Source organism: Pteronotus mesoamericanus, unplaced genomic scaffold (assembly GCF_021234165.1).
Source record: "Pteronotus mesoamericanus isolate MK-2021 breed Mesoamerican mustached bat unplaced genomic scaffold, CSHL_Meso_final contig_55, whole genome shotgun sequence".
Lineage (NCBI taxonomy): Eukaryota > Metazoa > Chordata > Mammalia > Chiroptera > Mormoopidae > Pteronotus > Pteronotus mesoamericanus.
In genome coordinates this window covers 1,216,824-1,227,430 of record NW_026555198.1, presented here as the reverse complement: position 1 = coordinate 1,227,430, position 10,607 = coordinate 1,216,824, and the positions used below count along the sequence as shown (strand labels likewise).

At 37.1% G+C, this 10,607-nt stretch overlaps 1 protein-coding gene across 1 annotated transcript; it reads left to right on the top strand.

Annotated features, from left to right (window-relative positions):
* Positions 1-215: 215 nt before the first annotated feature.
* Positions 216-1,163, top strand: LOC129075435 (dynactin subunit 6-like). The gene has a single exon (XM_054579522.1). The coding sequence runs from the start codon at positions 233-235 to the stop codon at positions 803-805; it is 573 nt and encodes a 190-aa protein (XP_054435497.1). The 5' UTR covers positions 216-232; the 3' UTR covers positions 806-1,163.
* The last annotated feature ends 9,444 nt before the right edge of the window (positions 1,164-10,607 follow it).

Here is a 10,607-nt window from a genome sequence, read left to right as displayed (position 1 = left end):
AAGGACTCATGGACAAAACCAAAGGTTCAGAGCTGAGTGAGGTAAGGAAGGAGGGGGCAAGGGAAAGTGGTGGGGGGGATGCAGGGACAAATGTATTTAAAAAAATGAAAAAAAACAAGATGAAAATTTAAAATGAAAAAAAATAAAACTTATATAACCTTATTAAGCAATGCCACTCCAATAAATTTAATTTAAAATATTTTAAAAATCAATTGGAGACCCGGACAAAACTATGGCGGAGAAGACACGAGAGAGTGTGAAGATCGCTCCTGGAGCAGTTGTGTGTGTAGAAAGTGAAATCAGGGGTGACGTAACTATAGGTCCTAGGACAGTGATCCACCCTAAAGCGCGAACCATTGCGGAGGCCGGACCAATCGTGATTGGTGGAGGTAACCTAATAGAGGAACAGGCGCTGATCATAAATGCTCACCCTGACAATATCACCCCTGACACCGAAGATCCAGACCCCAAACCTATGATTATTGGCACCAATAATGTATTTGAAGTTGGCTGTTATTCCCAAGCGATGAAAATAGGAGATAATAATGTTATTGAATCAAAAGCGTATGTAGGCAGAAACGTAATACTGACAAGCGGTTGCATCATTGGGGCATGTTGCAACCTAAACACATTTGAAGTCATCCCTGAGAATACAGTGGTCTATGGTGTGGACTGTCTTCGTCGGGTGCAGACTGAGCGACCGCAGCCCCAGACACTACAGCTGGATTTCCTGATGAAAATCTTGTCAAACTACCACCATTTAAAAAAGACTATGAAAGGAAGCTCAACTCCAGTTAAGAACTAAGAACAAGCTATGACATCGAGATAACATGTTGCCCATGACCACTGTCTTTTGAAAGGACCACCAAGTTTATGCCCTCTTTGCAGGTCATAGCATAATACAAGTTGACTTTATTTTGTAAAACTGAAATAGAAAGGAAAGTGATGGATTTTCATCGTTAACTGTCCTCTATAATTTATATAAAATGTATTATTTTCCCATATCCTTGTTTCTTTTCTGATAATTTACAGATTTAGTTTTCTTTTGTTACGTAAAATGTTGGCTACAAATTTTAGTTACACAAAAGACTACCTGTGATAAGAAAGGGCATATTGTTATGTATTATATTCTGCCATATAATGAACTAAATAAAAATGTTGATGACAGGACTTTTTTAGTGAGCATACTTTAATCAATGTTTCTACTTAACATTAGCTTTCCCAACAATTACTCTTAAAACTTCTATTATGCACTAGCTATATTAAAGGTAATGTATTTGTGCAGATTTGTAACTTCCTAGAATTTCAAGTGAAATTTTAGCAGCTATTATATTAATTCATTTTGTTTCCAAGAAAAATATTTTTTTTCTTTTCAGTAAAACAAAAATGGTCAGGGAAAGATACTGTATGTTCAGTAGATGACAAAATCAAAAAGAATGGTGTCTGATGAAAAAGGCAAGTGGCCATTAATTGAGTGGTTTTCCTGGGTTTCTGAGGACAATGAAACCAAGAGATTTTGATGTATTTATGCAGTTATGACATTATTTTGGCATATTTCTAATTATTGAACTCACTATAATTCTGTTTATCTAATTACAAAATGGGCAAAATAGAATTTTGTTGTAATTCCAAGTATTTTTAATAATTTGAATGCATGCATTTAACAGAACATACTTTTCAACTTTTGAATCAGTAGCTATTGACTAATGCTATTAAATACTAAAATATTTTCTCTTGAAAAAAAATAAAATAAAATATTTTAAAAATTAAAATCAATTAGTCAAAAAGAAAGGCAGACACAATAATGGAACATTCAAGAAGGTAGATGTTTCTGTTTTGTTCTCTAATTTTATACCAGGGTCCAGAAAAGAGCCACACATTAATGATGTCTCAATAAATATTTATGTAAAATAAAGATATGACACAATGTGGAGAGTAGTAAGTATAAGGAATAAAAATAGAGGGTAGACTACAAAAAGTGCACAGGTTATTGTGTTTGACTCTTCCAATTTTCATGAATGTTCTTTTCCAAGATGTGAGTAGTTCATTCTGTTTCTTTTTGCACCTGCCCTACAACAATCTCCAGTGCCCCATCTATATCCCATCCCTCTGGCATAACTCTCTTTACTTTTGTTTCTCTCAACTACCGTGTTGAGAGAAACAACACGTTAGTATGTTGGTCAACTATCTGCTTGAAGAGTTAAGAGTACAGATTTGTCTTAAGGAGATTATGTTTCCCTCTGAATATCTGCTGAATTTTTAATTTAATCCAAACATACTTTCTGAGATAAAAGATCAGAGTATTTATTCTTTACTAGTTTTCAAAGAAAAGTGAATTGTGATTGTTAAATTCTGCCATGACAAAGTTTTTATTGTCCACAATAGAATGAAACACATGAGAGCAGTAGAGTACCTTTTTTAAAAGCAGAATTTATTGCTTTTAAGAGGCTTTATTTAAAACTATCATATCCTTTTCATTTTTGTATTCAAAATGCTCTTTATGATAATATGATATTCATCTCTTAAAGTAATATTGTTCGCCTGGTTGTATATTTAGTAAAATTAAAAATGAGTGATCCTGTATCAGTAGCTAAATTTGGGGATGGAATCACTGACAATCCACTGGGAAAGTAAAAGAATGACTGTACACACACATGCGCAAGCGCGCGAGCGCGCACGCACACACACACACACACACCAATTTGTTACCTTCTTGGGGTCAGAGATAGACTCTATATTTTATATTTGAATTTCAAGTACCTGATGCTTGAATAGATGTCCATTAAATGTCTATTTACTGAATAAACAATTCTAGGCTACCATTCATAATAAAGAAGGAATGTAAAATAAGGAAAAAAATAATGATCAAAACAATGAAATACATATTAATAATTACCTGTAGTGAAACTGGTATAGATAGACAAATAGCCTTTAAAGAGAGAATGTTGTCAATCTTTAAAGCACACATTTACTCCTAGGCTCTACAATTTCATTTTTGGAATGTATCCTGAGGTTATAATGAAAAATGTGCACACAGATTAAACTACAAGAATTACATGGCAATATTATTAGTACTAATAAAATACAAGAAAACCTGAATCAGAGAGTTGACATTACAGTATAGTCAGTCATACAATGACATATTAAGCAACTATCAAAAATCACTTTTGAGATCCAAGATGGTAGAGGAGTAAGAAAAAGCTATACTAACCTCCTCTCAGGACCAATCTGGAATTACAACTAAATTGTAGGGAAATATTTATGAATAACCAACTCTACACTAGCTGGAGAGAAGCCTTAAAATCACAGACAGAGGACGGCAAGACACCATAGAAGTAAATGGAAGTCACACTGACCTCCTCCCAGGACCTATCTAGAATTATGACTAAAATGTGGAGAAATCACCCAGAAAAACAACAACTGAACAATAGCAAGAGAGAAGCCTTATAACCTCAGGCAGACAGACAGAAGAAACAGCTTTGGCATAACATGACTGGTAAGGAGTGTGGTGGAGACTTGAGAAGTCCAGCTGAGAGGTCATGGGCAGCACAGACAGAGAGATATTTAAACAGCCAGCTGGATACTCCTGAGAAGAGTGTAGTCTAAACCATAAGCAAGGATGCCCAACCTACAGCACCAGAGCCCAAAAAGTACACAATAACAGTCAGCTGTGAAAAGTGGCAGGATTGCTCTCTGCAAAAGAAGAGCAGCTGGAGATGCAAAGAGCCATTAAAAGGGTGAACGCATAAATTTTTATTTACAGCCACTTACCCTGGGTTCCAGGAAAGGCAGGGGCAGAGTGGACTAGAAATGCCCGAGGAAAGACTAAGGAAAGAAGCTTTGGGGAGAGAAAGGAAGGGGTAGCCAGTGGGATCCTGGACCTGGGTCACCCCCATATGGCAGCAGCCATATTGCTCAGGCAGACTACTCCCCTGAGAGGCAACAGTAGGAAAGGAAACAATAGCCCCACCCCCAGGAGGGACTCTACTGTGGCCCTGTGTTGCTTAAGCCTGACTGCTGAGTACAGAGTTGCAGCCACAGCTAGTAGATCCCTGGATAAAAGGGGCATGGAGTGGTCTAGAGACGTTTGATGAGAGACTATATATGGAGGCATTGGGTAGAGAACTGAGGGAGTAGCCAGAGGGGTCCACTGCTGAGTCAGCCCCCAAACAGCAGCAGCCATCTTGTTCAGGCAGACCACACCCTGAGCAGGAACAGCAGGAAAGGAAACAATAGCCCTGCCTCCAGGAAGGACTCTGCCCCACCCTGTGGTGCCTAAGCCTGACTGCTGACTGCAGAGTACTAGATTAACAACTGAAGAAGAAAGCCACAGTCCGTACATTCCTGGAAGTCTTGAACAGACTGCCTAAGACAGACGAGGTCAACATCTAACATCATCGGAAGTAGGTCCAGAAATAAAAACAGCAGTAAATACTAGAGGCTACTAAAATGAAATCCACTGTGGTCTTATCCATGATTTGTGATATTTTCTTTACTACATAGCTTTTTAACATTCAGTTCGGGTCCATCATGTTTGTGCACATTAAGTCATTAGATATTATACTAATAGTTTATTCCTTTCGTTTCTCATAATAGTATTAATCTCGTTAAAACCTTATTAATGATGATTCATTTGCTCTTGATAGTGGGATTACAGGGGGAAGTTATTTTTTGCAGATGTGGATTTGTTGCCCAATCTTTGTGGTCTTGCTCAGGAAGCACCTGCACAAAATCACACAAGACATGGTGGGCAGAGTGACCCCCAGTCACCGAGCCAGAGGGAAGGAATCACCAAAGAATGAAAAAACAACAATCAAAACCCAATTACTTCCAGAAAGCCAACATAAATGTCATCCAAAGAACAGCAAGTTCAGGAGACAGCACCACTGAATCTCACAGGTATCCTACCACAGAAGTTTACACCACAAAATCAGGAAGTCAAGACAGAACAAATTAGGAAGCAGAAGCAAAAAAAAAAAAAAAGAGTCTCACAAACAACGGGAAGACAAAGCACACACCAATCGAAGAGAACAGAGGAGTTCTCAGAAAGAGAAGTAAATGAAACAGATGCAAGTAGACTATCAGATATTGAGTTCAAAACAATGGTACCAAGGAAGCTAGGTGAGCTCAGGGAGCTCAGAGAGATTTACCAAAAATGACAGGAAAACTACTATGAGGAACTTACAGCAAACTATATCAGCAAGAAAAAGGACATAGAAACTATCAATAAGAGACAAGAGGAAATTAAGTAAACAATTTTTGAATTGAAGAACACAGCAGAAGGAATCAAAAGCAGCCTAGATGAAGCAGATGATTGAATCAGCGAGTTGGATGACAAGGTAGAAAAAAGCTTCCAGAAAGAGCAAGAAAAGGAAAAAAGGCTCAAAAAGAATGAAGAGACATTTAGGGAAATGCAGGAAAACCTGAAATAAAATAATATCCATGTAATATGGATACCACAGAGAGAAGAAGAAAAGCAAAGGAAAGAGAGCCTGTTTGAAAAACTAATGATGGAAAATTTCCCTAATTTGAGGAGAAAAAAGTCATGCAACCCCAGAAAGCACAGAGAGTCCCATTCAAGAGGAACTTAATGAGGTCCACTCCAAGACACACCATATTTAAAATGGCAAATATCAAAAACAAGGAGAGAATCTTAAAGGCAGCAAGGGAGAAACAGAGAGTAACATACAAGGGAGCCCTGGTATGGCTACCAGTTGACTTCACAACAGAAACACTGCAAGCCAGAAGGGAATGGCAAGAAATATTCCAAGTCACAAAAAGGAAGGGCCTGCAACAAATACTACTCTACCCAGCAAGATTGTCCATTAATATGGAGGGTTAAATAAGGAATTTCCAAGACAAAAGAAGGTTAAAAGAATAGACCTCCATAAACCAGAACTGCAAGACATATTAAAGGACCACTTTAGAAGATGAAGAAAAAGAGTGAGAAAGAGAGGAACACGGGTACAGAGGGAAACACTGAATAAGTACCTATCAATAATAACTCTAAATGTAAATGGATTAAATTCCTCAATCAAAAGACACAGAGTAGCTGAATAGATTAGAAAATATGACACACATATACTGCCTAAAAGAGACCCACCTCAGAACTAAGGACCTACACAAACTGAAAATAAAGGGATGGAAAAAAATATTTCAAGCAAGTGGACAAGAAAAACAAGCTGGGGTAACAATACTTATAACAGAGAAAATAGATTTCAAAACAAAGATCATAAAATGAGATGCAGAAGGATGCTTCATAATATTCAAAGGAAGAATCCATCATGAAGACATAAACATTATAAACATATATGAACCCAACATAGGAGCACCCAAATATATAAGGAAAATCTTGGAGAAATTCAAGAAAGAAATAGAAAGCAATACACTGATAGTAGGGGATTTTAACATCCCACTCTCAACAATGGGTAGATCTTCCAAACAAAATATCAAGAAGGATATTGTGGAACTGAACAACGCATTCTATCAAATGAACTTAACTGACATTTACAGAACCTTTCATCCCAAAGAAGCAAAATACACATTCTTTTCAAATGCACATGGAAAAAAAATTAAAGACAGACAACATGATAGGATACAAAACGAGCCTCAACAAATTTAGGAAAATCGAAATCACAACAAGCATTTTCTCAGACCACAATGACTTGAAACTAGAAACCAGTCTCAAGGAAAAAACTCAAAAACACTCAACCTCATGGAGAATAAATAGCATGCTATTAAGCAAACAATGCATGAATAATGAGAACAAAGAAGAAATCAAAAAGTTTCTGGAAACAAATGATAACACACAACAGTCCAAAACCTATGGGACACATCCAAGGCAGTCCTGACAGGGATGGTAGTAGAAATACAGGCCTACCTAAAAAACACAGAAACATTTCAAATGAATTACCTCACACTCCAGCCTCAAGAACTGGAGAAGCAACAACAAACAAAGCCCAGAGCAAGTAGAAGGAAGGAAATAATCAAGATCAGAGCAGAATTGAATGACATAGAGACTAAAAGAAAAATTCAAAAGGTCAATAATTCCAGGAGCTGGTACTTGGAAAAGGTAAATAAAATTGACAAACCTTTAAGCAAACTCATCAAGAAAAAAAAGGAGGGGACCCAAATAAAAAATATCAGAAATGAAAGAGAATACATAACAACTGATACCACAGAAATACAAAGAATTGTAAGAAATTACTATGAACAATTATATGCATCATCCTAATCCCAGAACCAGATAAAGACACAAAGAGAATGAAAACTACAGGCTAATATCACTGATGAACATAGACACTAAAATGCTCAACAAACCATTGGCAAACCACATCAACAACACATTAGAAAGTAGATCCACCACAATCAAGTGAGATTAATACCAGGGATGCAAGCATGGTACAATAGTCACAAATCAATAAATATAATATATCACATAAACAAAAGGAAAGAAAAACATCACATGATCATACCAATAGATGTGGAAAAACATTTGATAAGGTACAGAACCCATTTATGATAAACATACTGAGTAGAGTGGGAGTAAAGAAGGCATACCTCAACATAATAAAGGTCATATATGAAAAACATACAGCTAATATCATACTCAATGGGTAGAAAATTATAGCTTTCCCACTAATATTGGGAACAAGATAAGGCTGTCCATTTTCACCACTTCTATTCAAGATACCATTGGCAATCCTAGCCAAAGTGATCAGACAAGAAAAATAAATAAAAGACATCCAAATTGGAAAGAAGAAAGTAAAACTGTCACTGCTTGCAGATGACATGAGTGTGTACATAGAAAACCTCATAGACTCCAGCAAAAAACTACTTGACCTAATAAGTGTATTTGGCAAAACAGCAGGATACAGAGTCAATATTCAGAAATCAAAGGCATTTTTGTACACTAATAATGAAATATCAGAATTGGAAATCAGGAAAATAAATACCTTTTGCTACATCAACAAGAAAAATAAAGTACCTAGGAATAAACTTAACCAAGGAAGTAAAAGAACTGTACTCAGAAAACTACACAACACCGAAGAAACAAATTAAGGAAGACACAAATAAATGGAAGCATATACTGTATTTATGTAGTGGAAGAATAAAATCATGAAAATGTCCATACTACTCAAAGTAATTTATAGATTCAATGCAATCCTTAATAAAATACCAGTGATGTATTTCACATAGAACAAACATTTCAAAAATTTATATGGAACCATAAATGAGCCTGAATAGTCACAGAAGTTTTGAGAAATGAGAACAAAGTAGGAGGGAGCGCAATACCTGACATCAAACAATGTTACAGGGCCACTATAATGAAAACAGTCTGGTACTGGCATAAGAATAGACACATAGATCATTGGAACAGAATAGAGAGCCCAGAAATAAACCCATGTCTCTATGGTCAATTAACATTTTACAAAGGGACCAGAAGCTCCCTATAAAATCTAATAAAAATAGCCTTTTCAACAAATGGTGTTGGGAGAGCTGGACAGCTACATGCAAAAAAAATGAAACTCGACTACCAAATCACACAATACACAAAAATAAACTCAAGATTAATAAAAGACTTATATATAAGTTGCGACACCATGAAAGGCCTAAAGGAGAACATAGGAAGGAACTTTCAGATATCCCACGCAGCAATGTGCTCACCAATATGCCCCCTAGAGCAAGGGACATAAAGGAAAGAATAAAGAAATGGTACTTCATCAAAATAAGCTTCTGAATGGCTAAAGAAAACAACGCAAAATGAAAAGAGAACCAAACATATGGGATAATATAATTATCAATGATACCTCGGACAAAGGTTTGATGCCCAAAATATACAAAGAACACATAAGACTCCACTCCAGGAAGACATAGAATCCAATTAAAAAATGGGCCAAGGTCTTGAATGGAAACTTCTCCAAGGAGGACAAACACAGGGCCCAGAAACATATAAAAGGATGCTCAGCATCATTAGCCATCAGAGAATTGCAAATTAAATCTGCAATGAGATATCACTTCACACCAGTCAGAATGGCCATTATGAACGAATCAATGAATAACGGGTACTGGCAAGATTGTGGAGAAAAGGGAACCTTAGTATACTGTTGGTGGGAATGCAGACTGGTGCAGCCACTGTGGAAAACAGTTTGGAATTTTCTCAAAAAGCTAAAAATGGCACTGCCTTTTGACCCAGCAATTCCACTGCTGGGATTGCACCCTAAGAATCCCAAAAACACCAATTCAAAAGGATCTATGCACTTATATGTTCACAACAGCACATTTTACAATAACCAAGTGCTGAAAGTGACCTAAGTGACCATCAACAAATAAGTAGATAAATAACTATGGTACATTTGTAGAATGGACTACTACGCAGCAGAAAGAAAGAAAGAACTACTACTCTTTGTGACAGCATGGATGGAACTGGAGAGCATTATGCTAAACTAAATAAGCCCGACATTGAAAGACAAATATTATATGATTTCAGCTATAAGTGGAACTTAATCAACAAAACAAATAAGCAAGGAAAATATAGCCAGCAACCTTGAAAGAAGAAACAAACTGACAGTAAAGAGTTGTGAGGAGAAAGGCAGGTAACAGTGAAAGGAAGGGTAAGGGTGAAGTCAAAGAACATGTAAAGGACCCAGGGACAAAGCCAGAGTGGGGAAGAATTGAGTGTGGGAGGTGAGGGAGGGTGTGGCAGGGGAAAGAGGTGGCAGAAAAATGGAGACAAATGTATTTGAACAATAAAAAGAATTAAAAATAAAAATAAATGGTTATCAGTCTTAAAAAAAAATCATGGACAAACAGAAGAAAACATTTCCTCACAATGTGACTTGTAGGGAGCCCGGAGGAGATGAGAGAGGGCTACCTGTGCACCCATGGGTGTCAGCTGAAGTGCCAGAGGGATATTTCAGCAGCCAGGGGTTCCTCCTGAGAAGTGTGGTATCTAAACCCCAAGCTGAGCTCCACAGCTTATGGCACCAGATCCCAAAAAGAACCCAGATAACATCTATCTGTGAAAAGCAGCAGGGAATCTGTCAGCCAGGAAGAAACAGGTGGAGATACAGAGAATTTTTAAAGGGCCAAAGCACAAAATTTCATTTGTAGTCAGTCTGGGTGCTGGCAAAGTGAGGGCATAGTGGACTGGAGACACTTGAGAGTTTAGGATTGGTGGCTCTGGGGAGAACACTGTGGTAACAGCCACCAGCATCCATGTGCTGAGTCATTCCCCATACTTCAGGAGGCATCTATCTTAGCCAGAGCACTCCTCTCTGAATGGCATGAGCATGAGAGGATAAAACAGACCTTTCCAGAGGAATTACTCTGCCCCACCCTGTAGTGCTTAAGCCTGACTGCTTGTTACAGATTTATTAGATTAAATGATTATCAGCTAAATGGTTGATTAGTTTAACATCTAAGGCAGAAAATACAAAGAAGCACCCAAAAGAGACAAAGAAATAGACCCTTAATGAAAGAATAAGAAAAATTTCCAGAAGAACTAGATGAAATGAAAGTAAGTAATTTATCAGATAAAGAGTTTAAGTAGTGATTATAAGAATATTCAACAGCAGGACAAAAGACATGGATACCATAAAAGAGGA

Bases quoted from the DNA above. Each gene is read 5' to 3' on its own strand.
- LOC129075435 (XM_054579522.1), top strand. From the start codon at position 233: ATGGCGGAGAAGACACGAGAGAGTGTGAAGATCGCTCCTGGAGCAGTT.